At 37.7% G+C, this 18,011-nt stretch overlaps 1 protein-coding gene across 2 annotated transcripts in view; it reads left to right on the top strand.

Annotated features, from left to right (window-relative positions):
* The window catches only part of PRKACB (protein kinase cAMP-activated catalytic subunit beta), a 72,180-nt gene that overhangs the window by 18,062 nt on the left and 36,107 nt on the right, over positions 1-18,011 (top strand). The window contains exon 1 of one of the 2 annotated variants that reach the window (XM_082054354.1): positions 17,613-17,831. The exons of the other annotated variant lie outside the window; for it this stretch is intronic. Within the exon in view, the coding sequence (XP_081910480.1) occupies positions 17,645-17,831 (187 nt within the window). The 5' untranslated portion in view covers positions 17,613-17,644. Of the gene's footprint in view, positions 1-17,612; positions 17,832-18,011 lie in introns of those variants that run through there. 2 annotated transcript variants of the gene reach the window in all.

The following is an 18,011-nucleotide window of genomic DNA, read 5'->3' as shown; positions in this document are numbered from 1 at the left end:
TTTTATTCCCATCTTACAAACAGGGAACTAAGACACAAAGGTGAGGGTAAAATGTTTCCCTTTATTTAGGGAGCCCCGTCTGGTGCGATAAAGGCTTTATTTCTTGGGGCGTGTAACACATGAAATTCCCTGAAGTATTCAGGTGCTGTTTATATAGATTCCTGTGGCAGTTACAGTTGTTCCTTCTTTGTGAAATGGGCACCCAAATACACTCTGCTCGGATGGGGGACAGGAAAGCAGCAGCACATCCAGCTGGAAATAGCACAGGGTGAGGAACTTGTCACAGAGCAGGGACAGTGTCCACTCCCCAAGGATGACATTCAGTAGCCTACAGCAGCAGCATGTCCCGCTGCTTCCCAGCACTGTGTAGACCTTTGCACCCTACACAAAGGAGCCCTATAGATACATTTCCTTCACCACCTCATCCTGAATGATGGACGGGGCAGCTCGGTGTGCTGTGCTGCAGGAGGTGTCAGTCTGTGGAAAAATGAGTACATGACACTGTTACAAAGCACATATAAAAGGCCATGCTGAGGTTACTAAAATGATGCTAATTCTGACCTTTTTTTATGCTTTTGATTACCAAAATAGGAAATCTGAATGTTTTTAAAACATAGTTTTCTGTTTGAAATAAGTCACATAGACAAGTACTTACTTATGCAGTTTGATTTGTAAATGGCTTCCTATAAAAAGGCAGTAACTTGTACTAGTCAGTATTGTCTTTATTCATAAATATTCATAATTAGTATGACAATAGGTTGATAGCAAATTAGTTCACTTTATCAAATGTCAGTTGAATTTCTTATTGATTGAGCATACAATAAAGCTAAGGGATAATACAATAGCTTTTTCAGTGACAAAGTTTGTAGCTTGTATGTTTTTGTGCTCAAGTTGGAAGAATTTATTTAAAAAATTTTAAGGCATTGATTTCTATGGATATTACCTCAAGTTAGAAAAGAAAACTTGGGATCACGTGGAAGGAATAGTTACTGGTGATAAGCCTTTGCTCACTGGAAACATTAGGGAGTTCTTTTGCTGAGCTCAGAAGTACTCTTGAAAACCCCATTAAAAGCCCACCTATCTGTGTTCTGTAAGAGTAACAGAAATGTGTCAGGCTATGGTATCACAGCATGAAAATTGTTTGTAGATAAGATTTGGCTCATAGCCGAGGTCAAATCACAGTATTTGTTGACCTTCCGACTTGGGCTTGATGCACTGAAAATCTGGGCTGTTAAACTTGGGAGTCATATGACTGTCTAAATCCTTACTTTTCAGTCGCGATGTTCCAGAAAAACAAGGCAGATCTAGTGCAATCAGGCTTAGCAGTCCTATTGCTTTTAACCCTTTCTAAGTTTCTTGTAGGGAATGTATAGCTTTTAGGAAAACTAATAGCTTTTTAGAAGTAGTTGTTGCTATTAAGCACAACTGAAAACTGGCACCTTGCTGCAAATATTTAAACATTTAAATTTTTAGAAGAATTAGGCATACAGCAATACAATGAAGTGACTTCTTGTGATTACCGTAGTCTTATAGTAACACTTCTAGTAACCTAAAATAATGTGCATCTTCATTTTTCTCTAGTCATGCATTTAAATCGGCAAGTCTGTTACACAGAGAAAACTATACCTTATTTTATGGCAATTAGTATATCAATTTACTTCACGTTCTCAAAGTGCTTATTAATTTTAGCTCAAAATAGATCAAATGTACCACATGTGACTGCTGTATCATAATACTACTTATCTATTTTTAAATCTAAATGGACTCTGGGAAAGTACTTTGCAAACTTTTGGCTTCTATTGCAGAGCTGGTTTCCTATGTATTTCTGGGTAAAGGGCCTTCTAATGTATTATCCATTGGTCTTTTCTGGCCATGTTTCAAGGCTTTTATGTTTATTAATCAAAAAAATGAAATAAAACTCAGGTAAATTGTGTAAATCCTTTTACAAAATGAGCAAGCTGTGGAGACTCAGTCTTTTTCGTTTCAGTCCTGAATATGTTCTGATATTGCAAAGGAAAATAAGATGTATAAGTCTCAAGTTCAGAATTTGTATTGTGGTATTTTGTTTTGTAAATGTTTTCTCGGTGAACTTATATTCAAGATCAGAAATAATTACTTTATCCCTGCATGTATGTTACAAGCTTTTCAAAACAGATTAAATGTGTCATTGAAACTAGATTGATTAACGGAAAGCAAACAGTCTTCACCTTTCTTACTCTGTAATCGTGGAGTTATGGCTCAAAAATTATCTATAAGATAATATTTCTTCTGTAGTGGTTAATTGTGATCTGTTTATTTCTAACACATGTGGTCCAAGTTAAATGTTAGGACTTTTCTAGCAGGATCTCACCTCACCAAAATATCATAGTCATGGAAATGAATAAAGAGAGAATCTCCAAGGCAGTGAAGAATTTTACTATTTTCTAGGTTGAAGGCAGCTGTAAAGTAAGTCAAATCTAAGGAGAGCAGATGAAATGTTACTGAACTGGTTAGTTCCGTGGTTGCATCTGAGTGCCGTTGTGTTATATGCTAATTGTAGTTTGGCTTGTGAGCATAAATCTGTGTAATTGCCATTTGTAGTAATTCAGTCTGAGAGTTACAAAGACACAAATACCGACAACAAGCAGCACCACAGAGATGATGTCAGTATTTAGCAAAACATGATAAAGGAACATTAATTATCTTTGCAGTCTTGAACTGCATCATAATTTGGGATCCAAGGGAGTACCCTTAGGTGACAAACATTGACAAGCACAACGCACAATAGACTGCGGATGGTTTCTTTACTCAGCTTGTGAGCCAAGCAGCAGAAGTGGAGTGCGGCTGTTCTGAAGTAGCTCTTCATGCTGCAGTCTCGTCTCTCACTGAAGAGGTAGCACCCTGAGGTCAGTTTTTCTTTTTTTTTAATTTCTTATAAAGACATCAACATGTTAGTGATGCTGCAGCAGCTAAGTTTTATAATTTAGACATCTCAATCTGTATCTGTAGCAACATCAAATACGAATTAAGGAGGACAGCAAACTAACTTAACAAACACTAGCGTTTGAGGCATTCTCTTTTCTCAGTGTGCCCAAAGTATATCTGTAGTTTGGTATTCATATCCTGAGCCAGCTATTGCTAAGTCAGAAGTTGCTAAGATATTGAAGAATATTAAAGTGGGTGTTTTGTCTTTCATTTATGCACAGTTGGCAGTCAGTAACTAGATTCAGTTTTCAGTTTCAGAAGTTAAATGAAAAGAGTTGAGATAAATAGATTGTGTTGAATCAGTGTTTGGCCTTTGACCTTCTGAAAACTAGTGGCTAAAACAGAATTAAGTGTGGAATTTTATATACAGACATGGAGTGTTGTCCTTTGAAGTTGAAATGGCTGAAGAATTAGGGCAGTGAGGGGGTAGGCTTTTTTCTTCTTCTCCCTGAACAGTGATATGCAGACCTTTTTTCATCTAGACAAACTTTGCCTACGCTCTTGGGCACTTGCATTGTACAACGTCTCTCTCTCATTCTTTTTTGTCTGATTCTGTTTCTTAATGAGAACATTGTAGGCACTTTTTTTTTTTTTTCTTAATGTGAGAGAATAAAACTATTCTAATTGTTTGGGAAAACACTGGTGAAGATGCCTTTTCTTGCTCTATAGCTTACACTCAGACTCGGGTTTCGCCTCCAATCCCAGCAGCTGTTGGAGATGCAGAGCCCTCGTCCTTCCTTCACTCCTTGGTTCAGGTTTCCCTCTGTCCTGCATCGGCTCCCTAATGCAGTCTTGCGTCAGGACTCCATTCCTTGCCTGTTAGCCCTTCCTCTGCTTTTTAATTATTTCCTTTTTTTGTTTGTTTGTTTCCCACCCTCCCTGCCCCCCTTTTCCAGTTCTGTTGCGAAATTTTTATTTTTTACTGAGTGTCAGAGACATTCTGGTAAATTCCAGTATCATATGTTCCCTGTGTTTGCATCGTAGTTAATCCTGAAGTTGACACTTAATGGCAGAGAATAGAAAAATATTTCATTTTAAGCTGTGCATTAATAGCTCACTAATTATTTCTAAGCAAAGAAGATGATGTGGTTTCCTTTATCTTTCATATTTCAGCCTGTTGCATCAATAATTCATCTCAAGGTTGCTCGTGTAAATATTACTGTCATATCTTTAAAAGATCTATTTCAGTCTTTTGAATCAATATATTTTCTTAGGAGGCTCTAATTTGGGCTTTATTTACTTGTAGCAAAAATCAGACCGTGTTAAATGTGGCTTTTGTTTCTGTATACTTCTTATTCTCTTAATCTGTAATATCTCAGCCAACTTAAATTTTTTTACTGTCAGAAGTCTGATGTTAATCCATGTTCTTGGCTGATGCAAAAAAAAGTTTAATAACAATGTTTGAACTGCATATGAAATGCTTAAATAAGTCTTATTTTTAATTTAAACAAAAACCAGTTCATTTTATTTGCAATTGTTTCCATATTTAAGCCTTACTTTTATATTAAATTTCTGGCTACCAATTATTTTTAGACTATACTTACAAATTAATGAAAATAAATGGAATGTATGATTAGAAATTTTGGCATGTTGAGCAGTCAGGCCGATCTGGAAAATATTTGAACACATGCTATGTAGGACAAAATTATATCAAATAGCTACTTGATTGCAAGACCAAGGGTGCAAAAGGATGCTTTGAAGAAAGGTGGAGAGAACATCTGAGCTCCACCCCGCTGCACATTGTGGGCATGGGGCTGCCTCTTGTCCAAGCGGCTGTGTCCTGTTGGGTGTTGTACTTGTAGCTCTAGATGCGAATTCCCCCCTCTAAGGGTGTGAAACAATTTCAGTAAAACTGTCCAAAGGAGAGGGAGGGAGAGATTCTGGTTTTCAAAAATGCCGCATGACAGATATATATATATATATATATTTTCATATAATTATGTTCCTATATGATGTTCAGAATTAAAATATTTACCATTATTTTTTAGTATTGAGAAGAACTTGTCTTTGTAGACAAGGAGAAGACTTAAAGGTTCATGCTGAGTTTGTTGCCCTCCATTTCATACCTGTTCTAGGTGACTGCCAGCATTTTGTTGACAGGGTTGTTAGTTATGGTTTTGTTTGGAGTTCTACTGAAAGTATGTTTCTCTTGTCTGTGTTCCTTGAGCTGGTTGCTTTAAGTAGAACAAAATTTGTACCCAGGATATCAGCTTTTCTTTTCCTAGGGTGGGTATCTACATACCCATTTTTCCTTAGAGGGAGGAAGGAAGAGAAACTTTGTGTTTCAACATGAAAGGCTACGAGGCTGCAAATTCTCCAGCAAAGTAGAAAGCTTTGATCTTTTAGCTGGAGTTGTAATTAAGGAGTAAGAGAAAGGGATTTTAGGTTAGATTTGTAAATTGTTTCTGTTTAGGTTGGGTGGACTGCTAGAAAGGGACTCAGTAAGCTACATCCAAGTGAATGAGTGGAAAGCAAACATAAGAGAAGGTGGAAACAATTTCTGTGAAATAACAGATTGATAAACTATACACAATTTTAAATGCCACAGTATTGGTGAAGGATGGCAATGAACATTAATAAGGCACTTTTAGTAAAAACTGCTCTTCAATCTGAACAAGTGGTGTAGCTTTTCTGTTACGAGAGTAGGGTGTCCTGCTTTGTTCCTAGAACTCATGAGTCAGGTTGCCCTACACAAAATGAGGAGGTAAGATACCTTCAGAGCTGGACATATGGCATATTTGTACTGGGATTGGAATGCTGTTGTCCATGGGGGCTGGTGCTGCACACAGACTAGTCCAGTTCCTGGTGGATGTAACTTAGAGTTACTGAAGCAGTCGTCATTAGTCCAGTATGTACTACTGTTGTATTTAATCTGCTCTTAATTAGCTCATGGACAGAGGTATTAATGAACAAATACCTGAAGATAATAAGGAGAGTACAGAGATATAGTTAATGTAGTAATTGTGACAAGTGAATCTCCAGAAAGAACAAAAAGTGAGCAGATTATAAACTTAGCAAATCCAGATGAACAATGCATTTTCTAGTGCTGTTTTTGTTTTAGTTAAGGAAAGATCAGCACAATTTGAGTTAGTTCAAATAGTTTTCTTCTCGATCGCCTCCTACCCAGTTCCTCCTTTCTCTTTCTACCCATCTTCCCATATGTGCATTTTAGCCCCACAACATCCTTAGCACATTGTTAGGCTCAAAATTCGATCATTGAGGATTAAAATGATATGTTTCCATTTTAACAGGTTTTCCATGACCTACATGTACATTCTACCCTCCGAAAAGTTTGGTTCAGTGTGCCAAAGTGGTATTTTACTTCAGCAGATATAGTAGGGGTTGCATAGAGTTCAGGGTGTACCTGAAAAGGTAATTCAAATAGAGCTTTCAACATGGAGTCTCAGAAGCCATTAATCTTCAGGACTTGGCGATGTTTGGCATCCTGAACGCCCAGCAAACCCCCTGGGAACCACACAGAGTGGCATTAGACAGCATATTAGTGTTGTTAACCTTTCACAATTTTTCAGAAAAAACACCAGCAGTGTTTTCAACATTTACAATGATACATCATTTGCCTTATTTGGCTGATAAATCACTTTTCTAAAAGTGTTGTGTTTAGAGAGGCAAAGAAATGGAAATGTCAGTCGGTTACCTAATAATACATAAGCAGTCCTTTTCACTTCAGGTAAGGATTCATTTAGGCTTTCATTTCTGGGTAATTTAAGTGTTGTGTTTCTATCATGTAAGAAAGGTGAGGAGAAGGCTCAGTAATTGCAATTACTAAGTTCATTATTATGATATCTCACATAAATGGGATGCTATGTGTTTCCTCCCCCTACAAGAGAGGAAGAAGGTGGATCTTTATAGTGGTAATAAGTTTAAAAATTTGCCCAATGCATTGCAACTGGTACCTCATTTTGACAGTTTTCTTGGGTAGAGTTTAACTTGAGAGGAATTGGAAGAAAACCAGAATCATCCTACATGCAATCTGACTCCCAGAAATAACAACTCTGTATTGAGCTTGTTGGGAAAAGTTACGAGCATCTGAGAGCAGATCTAAGTGAAACAAACATGTTTGTTCTTCCAGGAGGGAAAACAGAAGCCCCTGGCTAGGTACAAAATTTTAGACATTTTTCTCAAAGTGGTTCAGGTAAATAAAGGTAATAAATTCAAGAGAGAAGGTGTCTTCCAGCTCTGCCAAATTAGAGGGTTTCTTTTCACCTCCCAGGAATTAGCAAGGGCCACGCGATGCTACCATAAGGTAGGCTTTACCTGTTCAAAACAGGGTTATTCAAAACTTATTTGTTTAGTAGTAATCATGAATAGGATGCCCCTATCACTGCAAGATTAAGGATAACACTCCCAGTTATTAGCAGGAATCCCCCCAAAGGGCGAAGCCTGTGTAGGCACGTTCTCTGTTTTCGCTGGTGTCTGCAGTGGAGGTGTGCAGGGAAGCTGTCAGCTATTTCAGACATGCACATTTTTGCGACTCCAGACTTTTTGGCAGAGATCTCTCATTTAAGGATGAAAATATTTGGACATTTGTCATTTGTCACAATTCTCAAATTCTGACCTGCGTAGGTTTCCTGTGTGTAGTTTGGGGTGGGTTTTCTTTGCAAGAATTCTGCTGATGAGGACAAATCAAAAGAAATACCAGTGGCATCTCTCAAAAACAAATTAAAAGACCCCTGTCTTTGAACAGTTACTTGTTTTTCTTGGCTTGCTTTCATAAGTACAGTAATCAAGTAGTAAGCCTAAGCAATTTATAATTAATCTGTGGAAGGTCAGCAAGGCTCTCACAGCTCTTTGCCTGGGAACTGTTCGCTCCCGGCTCTGTGACAGCCGGTTCTTACCAAGTAGGTCTCTTGGCTTTTGAGACTTAAGGTGAGAGTGGAGTTAAAGGTGCATATATGTTGAGATGACTTACATTGTCATCAACAGTTCATTTCTGTAAATATCAGAAATAGAAACCAGTGGAAAGAAAATTAGAGAGTGAACTTTGATAGTTAATATTGTTCGGTATCAAAAGCATTGTATCTATGCTGCAAAAATTTCTTTACCTGTTAGTGTTCATTAGCTCAGCAGGCAGAGGGAAAGTTCACTGTGGGGACAGATTTTGCTTGAATATGAGTTTGGGGAATTCTTTGGATAAAAGTGCTATAGAAGAGCCTTGTGGTATCCTTGTTGGGAAGAATATGGGTTGAGTGTTGGTGCTTTGGGGTGACCTACTGTGAGAAGCTGCTCTTAGTGACATTTCACAGCATGAAACACAGCGATACATTTTTAATTATTGTTTGCTCCTATGTATCTCTAAAGCAAATTAAAGATGAATACAAGTAATGGATGCTCTTGTATCTAATTAAAAAATAACTTCAAGAATATTTGCTGTTAGTTTATATGTCAGTTGAAAGTTTATATTACATTTAAGAAAATATTTTAAAATCAATACTGTTGAACTGTGGGAAAGGTTGTTCTTTGTGCAGTCTAATAGAGTGAACTATAGTAGAATTGGCCAGCATAATGGGAACCTGCTTGTTAGAAAGAAAGTCTTTGGCTTCTAAACAAAATGCAGAATTGTCAGACTTCTTGGAATAAAGATGTTATGTATTATCAAACACTGATTTTAGCACTAAAAATAAGCAAGCTTTGTATGTTCAGCACAGCTTGTAACTTATTCCCTGCAAGCTGGTGAAGGACATCGCTAGTTTCTTTTGATCTTAAAAAAAAAACATATATCTTTCATCATTTTGCTTTGAGAGTGAAAATGCAATTGCAAGGTTGTGACTGCTTGAGGACACAGTGTTAAGGAATTGTATCTTTGCTGTCATTCATACTGTGTACTGAGCTGTCATGTCACGTGAATTGTTTTATTTTGTTGAGAGAACTACGAATAATGGTGTATTTTATCCATACTTTCTTCTAAAGCTCTTCTCAAGAGTTCTGTGTTGTGAATAAAGACATTTACATAGCAACCTTTGAGAATTCATAAAGCAAAATTCTAATTATTATTTTTTTAATTGTCTCGTATTAATAAATACCAAGTGAAACAGCAGCTTGGCAAATTCTGCCTACTAGGAATCGCATCTTGCAATCTACACTTTTTTCAATTTCAAGATACATATCTGAGCTTTAGTTGTTTTGGCCTTTATTGCAAGTAATGCTTGGCAATGCCAAAGGATAGTATGGACTGAGAAGAAAAGTGCCTCTTTGCTTAATGCTAGCTGGAAAACACATTTCATGAACAGCAAAAGGGAAATGTTTCATTTTAGATTTTTTTTTTTTTTTTAAACTTGGTAAATTACTTCTGTTGTGTTGAAATGCAAATACTATTTAATAATATATCCAGACTGCTAATAAATAAACCTTACGTGAAACAAACTGGATATAAATTATAATAAAACCTCACACGGGTAGGGAAAAGAATAAGATCTGTTCACTTTGCTCATATCTCACTGAGAAAAATAGCCAGTAATTAGAAAGTTGGTATGGAAATTATTTCCCCTCTAAAAAACCTGAGATATTTCATTGTGTTTATACAGCAGATTACAGATGAACGACCAAGTACTTTTAAAACTTACTGTTCGGTATTACAGTTTTTGTACCTCATGTTTTGTTTGTTCTTAAACCAGTAGATCATATTTGTTACTCCATTTAAGTGCAGACTAGCAGATTCTGTAAACCCAGTGTAATTAACTTTGTTATATAGAGAAGTCCTGTTGTCTGAGCTGTACTTCAGATGCCTCCATATTAGTGCAAGTTCTTGTAACTGGGTTACTGCTTACTTAGCAAAATGTGTGTTAGGAGCATTTAACAAACTTTCAAATATCCTCTTACACACCCTGCAGCCTCTTGTCTTGGGGCCAGCAGCATCCTTTCTGCTTTTCAGGGACTTAATGCTAGTTTTCCGCTCCATCTGCTGTGAGGGATAGCGCTAGATCTCTGCTAATTCAGACATTCCCCTGTTTTGTAGAATATCTGAAGCTGAGCTGGCTGGTAGGAGTGGAGGGCCCAGGACACCCAGGGCAGTCTGTGGTCCAGCGGTGAGGTGCAGGAATACGGGATCTGTTCCCAGTACAAGCAGAGGTGTGCACATCTCCATGCCCTATGAGCAAATGCTTTGTACTTTAGAACATACGATATGAAAGCCACTGCTCTGTTCTGATTTGTGCTCTCTTTCATTCTCTGAAGAAGCACCATCCCTTCCAATGAAGTAACTTTGGTTTTGCTTTCTTTCTTATTTGGATATTTTCCTAATTGAAACTGTCATATAATTGGGGAACACTCTTTTGGATGAAAACAACAGTATTAATTTAAAATATTTAGCTCAAAGTGGAGTCAGTTGTTTTTGGTTTGGTTTGGGCTTTTCCCTCTAGGGAATGTGCTGGTGATTTCAGTTGCAGACCAGCTTCCTGAAAGATGTACTGAAGTTATTCTAGTTAATGTACTGTTTATCATTCTGGTCTTTTACTGTACAATACAGAATCTGATAGCAGCTACTACTGTAGTAAAGAATTTCTATCTACAAGACTTTAGTTTTGAATGAGCATTTTACTGCTGTCCCTCCCCTCACTTCCTCCCATTATCCCGTATCAGGAATTAGCACTAAGCATGAGCCCAGATCTCTCAGGTTTAATTATCATTTGTTAAGTGGGGCACTCTTGACTCTGGACACATAATGCTTAGTTTCCCCTGAGAGCTGTTTTCAAATGTAAATGTGCTTCTTATGGTGCAGTTCCTTAGTATAACTAAGCAGCTAAACTGAGGGAGGATAGACCAAACCTGCAGATTCTAGAAAAAGTGGAGGTCATCAGCCTGAAGCTTTTTGTAGCCAAAGTCCCCTCTGCAGCAGCTGCTTTACCTGCAGGAGCCTGGACTGGTTCCGTGAGGGAGACAGATCTTCAGCATCCTTGTTCTGATGGGAGGTTGGCCAGAATTCAAGCAGGTAGCTGCTCCTTCAACACACTCAGATATTGGGCAAAATGTACAAATGTTAGCGTCTTTCTTCTAATTCAAGAACTTTGTGGGACTTGTTTTGATGAGTAGCACTTTAATGCTCATTATTAATCAACAGTACATTTTGCTGTAGATTAAATGGACCAAAACCTTTGTCTGTATCTACTGTTGTTTTTTTCAGAGACAGAGTTGCTGAGTTCATATGCTATTTTTTTTTCAAAATTTAACCTTGGATTTTAATTCAAATAATTCAAAAGCAAGAAAGAAGAGGAGTCCAGTTCTCCTTGGTATGTTGGATAGTTTTGTGCTTCTAACGGAAACACTCCTCTGCCCGGTTCTTCTCACCACTAGATTTGGGACTATGACTACAAGCTATTTTACTTCAAAATAACCATTTTATATGTTGATAGAAATGAGGAAACTTGATCTGCTGCCATGGTGCGTGCGTGGAAAATCACATAGTCTTCAATAACGAATTTGTCAAATTTTGACAAGAAGACTGATAAGAGTGATGCTTTTAGCGTGCATATGAAAAATCAGATGCTAAATTTGACTCTTTTTGTTCTTAGTTATTTCTTTATTCCTTTTATATCATCATGGATTAAGAATAAATGATGCTGTTGGACCACATGAGCCTTAATTTATGCTTCCTGATTAAATGTCTGCTGCAATTAAGCTTGTGTACAGTAGATGCCAGCAGAGGTCTACTGAGTCAAAATAGAAATACGACCAGCATTTCCATAGCAACAACTTCCTCTTGGCAAGTCCTATTTATAGAAGTGCTGCAGTCCCAGCCCCAGTGCAGCTCTCAGGGGGGCTCTCGAGTAAGGGTTCACCTTTCTACAAAAAATGTACACAAAAACACACAGTGACTGCATGCCGTTACTTTCTTGTGGTTTATTAAACAGTGAAGTTATTGGTTGTGTTTATTTTGTTTATTTACATTTTGATTTTTTTCAATGGAAAGCCATTAAATCTGCAGGATATTAGCAAAATCTGCTCTTCCGTGTATTTAAAAAGAAATGCAAGCTGGTAGCATAGAGCTGGACGTATAGTGAAAAGCAAAATACATCTGCTTTTTCAAGAAGCCTTTTTCTGCCTGTTTCTACCCATAATTCTTTCTGAAATATGCATGGCTGGCAAGACTCGAAATGGATTCTGTTTAATTACATAATTTCTTATGAAAATGTTCTTTTATTTTTTAGTAATGAAATGCCTATTTGTATACTTTATGTTCTTTTATCTCAAGCTTTATGTAACACATAGAAAAATACCTACATATTTTCTCAGGCTTATAGCACAGAACACTCTGGTTCTTATATATATTATTTAACAATTTTTCAGTTTACTAAATGCATATGAATTTTGGATTTTCTAATTAAAAATTTGACAATTAAATTATTTTATTTTTCTTAAATGAGTTGGCCGCATCTCTCAATTTATAAATATTTTATTTGTCAATAAGAGACCTGCTAAATTCAGCAACATCCTCCAGCTCTTAAAAATGGAGGAACCCTCACTAACACTTTGTATCAAATAATTGCTCACTCCTTTTGTTATAAATAATGAATAGTAAAGTTGGACTTTGATTGTTGAAATAACTGATGCATAAAGGAAAAGATGTGCTTTATCAAGCCATCAATTTTTAAAGCAAATAAACTTTCTTTAACCTTTAGAAAAAATCTTCTTTATTATTCATTTATAAGTTTTTTTTTTCAATAGATTACAAACAAAATAAATATGCAGAAAAAGTCACAGTATCTCTTTTTGACTTGTGGATGAAAGCCAGTGCTGAAAAAAGAAATGCTAATTTTAAGTATTTAAAATATGATAGAAAAGGATATTTTTATTTAGCCCTTAAAGAGAGGTGGAATGTGCATAAACAGGAAGATTAAGACTCAGCTTTGTAGGTAACCAGGAAAATACTAGGTTTCAAGATTTGGAATTAAGACCTGAATTTTAGTTATCTGCAGGTGATATGAAATTTATTTTGCATTATGGATGCTTTTTTTTTTAATGTCCTGTCAAGGAATACAGTTAATTCTCAAAAACTCCTACATGTTTTTGATTGCAAGATATTAATTGTTACCCTTCATTCAACACGAGAGAAGATGCTTCCAGTTTTGACATAGGGTGAGGCAATTCCAGTTCTCTGCATGAAACTAAGTAGTACAGCAGTAGATCCTAGGAGTAAATTAAATACATTTCAAATATATATAGATCTGCTGTAGTTTTTAATGTTTTTCTGTTTTGTACTTCTTTAAAATTCAAGAATTAATGGTAACTTTACTTGAGGAATATCTTAAATGTTTTAAAATCATAATGTAAGTATTTTTCCTTGTTCAGTTAAAGCTGGAGTATACAAATCATGCCATTACTCAACCATCTAGGTCCTTCAAGGATAGGAGGGTGCTCTGTTTCTTAGTCCTTAATTTTAAGGCTTGACTGATAGGGTAGAATTGCTTCTTAGAATTTGTGAAATTATATTTTAGCAGAGAATATTAAAAAGAAGTTGTCCGTGTAGCTACACTGCTTCCTGATCCTTTTTCAGCCAGAAGCTGAAAGAGTCAGTGGCCGGTTCCAGTGCTGGGTGTTGTCACCTGTGGCTGAGAGACACTGGGCATTAAGTGCTGGGGAACGCACACAAGGTTATGGGTTGGTCATTAGGAAAAGTATAAATAACTCTGTTGCCTTTGTCACATTAGAGGACCGCAGCGTTCACCATTTTCTATGGCTAGTGTTATTGTGGTGTTTTTTATAAATTTGTGGGGGAGTACCTTAAAAATTTTGACTGAAATATTATTTATCAAAGTACTGTAACTTACACATATCTTGTTTGCATTCATAGATGAATCTGTTACCCACCTCTCTTGGTGTTTTAACGTGTTTTAAAATATTGCCAAGATTTCATGGCTAGAATTTAGTGAAGATAGAATTTCTGCCGAAAGGAAATTCTTCATGTTTCAGTGTTGACTTTGGCTGCAAGGAGAAGTTGGAGCTTCATTATCTCTTTTAGAACAGAAATTTTAGAAACCAGCTTTACATCTTTCTGTGTAACTAACACTTTCCTTGAATTATACACGTAGCTGCTGTGAACTGAGCATGTTTGGGAGCACTTTGAGGAGATGGAGCTCTGCGGGCATGGGGGCCCCCACGCCAGCGCTGAGCCCTGGGCCGACGGTGCTCGGGCCGCACCGGGCTGGGAGCTGCCGAGCACACACCAGGTAGCGTGTACGCTCTGTAGCCTGGGAATTTTGGGTTAATTTCACTGTAAATGTGGACAAAGAGGGGATTGTCAATGCTGTCTGGCTGTAGAAACTAATATGAGACCTGGATGGCAACTGACTAGTCTTCAGGTCTTCAAACATAATTGTTGTAAACAACTGACCTGAAGTAAGCAAATCTTTCGTAGCAGAAAGGTTTCCTAGGTCACAGACACTGTCTGTAGAGTAAAAGTTATACAGTGAAAGTTAAATTAACCTAATCAGGCTTGATATTGTATAGGCTGTACCTGTGCCCAGAGTCTGACACACACCTGGTATGACTCGCATTGGGTGGGTAGAACATCTGGATGTTCATGGTCTGCCTGGAGCACAGCCAACTTCTGCTCTTTTGGGAGGGCATACAACATCTGCACAGCTTTAGAGCTGGCTCAGGTTCTTCTTCCAGCTCAGAACATAAGAAAGATGACTTCAGGTCTGTTTGCACATGTCTGTATAAGCATTTAAGGGTATTTAAAGATTTGCAAACTGGCAGTACTGGCTAGCAAGTGGAAGTCCAAAGACAAGAAGAGCCACAGAGTTTTGCCTTTGATAAAACACTATCCATTGCTGATTATTGAGCTTTTGGGAAGTAAGATAGAGCTTGTGGATTCTGTGCTTCATATATAGCACATAAAATACTTGGTGTACTTAATGTTGAGTTGATTTGATAGATTACTATGTCAGTAAGATGAAAGATTAGGTAAAAGGGAGTAGGAGATTCTACCTTGAAAAGTCATGGACTTATTTGAAGACATCCATGTCCACATGGGATGTGAGGTTCACAGAAAGTCAGTGTGGTAGTGTTTTGTATTATCATTCGCCAATGCCAATCAATGCCAAAAATTTCTAAGATTAGGAAAGAGTATTACTATCTGTGTATAAATATGACCAGTACTTTATGTTTTGCATGTGGAGAGGAACCTCTATAACAGAGTTTGCTGGCAGTAGTTTGTAGAATTCTGGTAAATCCAGGTTTTCTCTTAGGATATCTTCTAACAGTCCCTTTTTGATAACCTGTTCTCACTTAAACCAGTTCACTTCTGTGATCCTAGAGGATGCATATTTCTGCTTCTTATTTTTGACACTTAATTCAAGTGTCCAGGTTAGTCACTTGGGTGCATTTAGAGCTCTGAATTTTGGTAGGCAGAGCTGCTCTCTGGCAGTTCCTGCATCTCCATTGACACTAGAGGTTAGCAGACTCTAACATATGTGATGTGAAATTTTGTAAATTACTCTTTCAGATCAGGGAAACAAAATTATTTTGCTGAAGACATTAGGAAAGATAAGACAGCAACATAAAGGCTCAGAAGCATGGGAGAGGCGAGAGACAAGATGAGCATACCATCATACCAGGTGGCTTTGTGTACTGGAGAGAATAGCCAAGGTCAGAGGAAAAAAATAGTCTCTTGGAAGAATTCCCTGGGTGCCCAGAGACTTGTGGTGAACTGCAGGGGAGCACAGCTGTACAACTCCAGAGGGGCTCTTCCAGCTCCTGAAAGTCCACCAGGCAGGGAAATAAGTATCTTGTTGTGAAGTATTTCTTACACTTCTTTATGAAAGATGGCATAGCATTACTCTCAAAGTATTTGGTTATATGTGGCGCATAATATATCCCCTCTGCATATTTGTAACCTCTGATAATGCAAACAGATCCCCATGGTAGTCACTAGCTCTTGTTTCTGCCAGCAGAACTTGGAACCAATGGGATGTCATAGACGTCAGCATTGGTCTTGTGACAAAGCAGGTGAAAGGGTGGAAGGCATAATGTGGCAAAGGACCCGTGTTGGCATCTGGGAAGGTTGCAGCGCTGGACCCTGAGCAGGGAGAGCCGTCTGGTCACCAACAAGTTACCAGGTTCTCATCCAGATATGCAGACCGGTGTATAAAATTATAAGTGTTTAGATGGTTCCAAATTTTGAACAGCCGCTGGAGAAAAAATTTACATTACCAGAGTATATCCAGACCTTGAAAGCAAAGGGTGTTTCTGTGCTTTGCATAGAGTCTAGAAATTTAAACTTCTGTGTTGACTGAGGCTGATTACAAGAAGTCTAGAAGTGCCCGTTAGGAGGAATGTAACCGAATCTGTAAAGTCTGTCCCTCAGCATTTTTATTGTTTTATCATTATCATAGGCAGTTTGTGATATTTTTTTTTTCTGAAGCACAGAGCTGTTATGAAATAGTTATGTAATGTCCAAGGCTGGATATCTGCTGACATTTGAAAACTATTCGGTGAGAAGTATGGTGATGAAAAATAAGAGGTATGTCTTTAACACGTGTTGACTGTAGGACAGGAGACAGATTGTGGAGAAGTTATTTCAATCTTTCTTAAGAATAGCCTAAATTTTTAAGAAGCCACGTCTTATATGTGCAGAAGATATACTGGGAAACCTGCCTAATGCATGTGTTGCCATTTTCACAGGAATGGCTACCTAGTATTACCCATTGTAACCATGCAAAATAACACAATTTGCAAATTAATATAATTTAATGTTAAATGCAGCTTTCAATTTATTTTCCCTATGTTATGCACCATTAAAAATGCTTTCTAGACTTACTCTAAAGCTGCAAATACTCAATTTATTGTGAATTAAAAAGCTTTCTTACGCAATTCCAGGAGACTTGCATGCAAAGCTTTTGCATGAGCAATGTCAGGAGCTGGTGAGTGACCATGACTTCGTGACTCTCCTTCCATCTGCCTTTGGGGCAGGGAGGGCGAGCGTGCTGCTGGATAAGGATCTGCCAGCACTGGTTGTTCTGGTACTTTATTCCTGAAAAAGTTCAATGAATTTGCTTCCTTCTTGAAGTAAGGAGAACCGAATTTTGATACGTATAATGCAGTTGTGTTTATATGTACATTAGAATTGAACTTCTTCAGTCTGATAATTCTTGAAGGAGAAAAGTATTACTTTTCTCCTCAATAATAAAATACTAGTTTATTCAGTAGGTTTTGCAAGTAACCTCCTTGCTTAGAAAGTTGCTTCATTGAAAACATGAGGTTACTGATGATTACATTACAGCTGGTTATATTTGCTATGTAGTACTCCATCTTCATGGTGGGGAAGAGCTGCAGAATAGTCACTTATTTTTTCACACGTGGTTGTGGTAAATTTAAAAAATTATCTACCTTCTGATCTTCTGAACAAGTTGTTTATATGATAATATTTTAATGTGTGTGTATATATGTATGATGTGATGCATTCAAAAAATGTGAAAAGACCTTCTGGAGCAATTATTGCATATTTTTAAAAAGCAAACGTTTCGATTGACATGAGAAGAGAGTTTTAGCAGTGTAAACCAGGACATGATGGAGCTTTTGAGAAAAGGAAGCAGAAGCGAGCGGTGGTTGAGCAAACCCTGCCCACAGGAAGCCTGACACATGCACGACTCTTCGTGCCTCTGGCTTCTTCAGCTCTCTTTAGATATTTTCTATCTTGCTTTTGCAAAAGTTGCCGGTGTGTTAGATGGCAGCTCAGAGGGAGGTCCCTTGTCACCAGTGCACAGGGACAGCCACAGCACTGCAAAGACTGGAAGGGTTTGCTAACCGGCTTTTCCATAGGCACTCCAAGGGCGGTCCCCATGACCAGAAAGCGGCTCTGGAACATGAGAGCCAGCGCTGCTCTGAGTTCGCTGTCCAGTGGGACAAATCGAGTAAGTAGGGGGGGTTTGCTTGTTTTAAAGAGATTCACTCTTGAGTTTGCAGAGTAAGTGAAGAACTTGCGTGTTTGTAATCAAAATTGGCACTGATCTGTGATACATTTTCGCGGCAATTTTACGATTCATTACCTAAAGGTATTAATTTGCAGAACAGCATATGGCATCGGGCAAGGG

The sequence above is a fragment of the Streptopelia decaocto genome (assembly GCF_964273445.1).
Source record: "Streptopelia decaocto genome assembly, chromosome: 5".
NCBI lineage: Eukaryota > Metazoa > Chordata > Aves > Columbiformes > Columbidae > Streptopelia > Streptopelia decaocto.
Note: the sequence above shows the minus strand (reverse complement) of the source record. Positions and strands in the feature narration are given on the sequence as shown.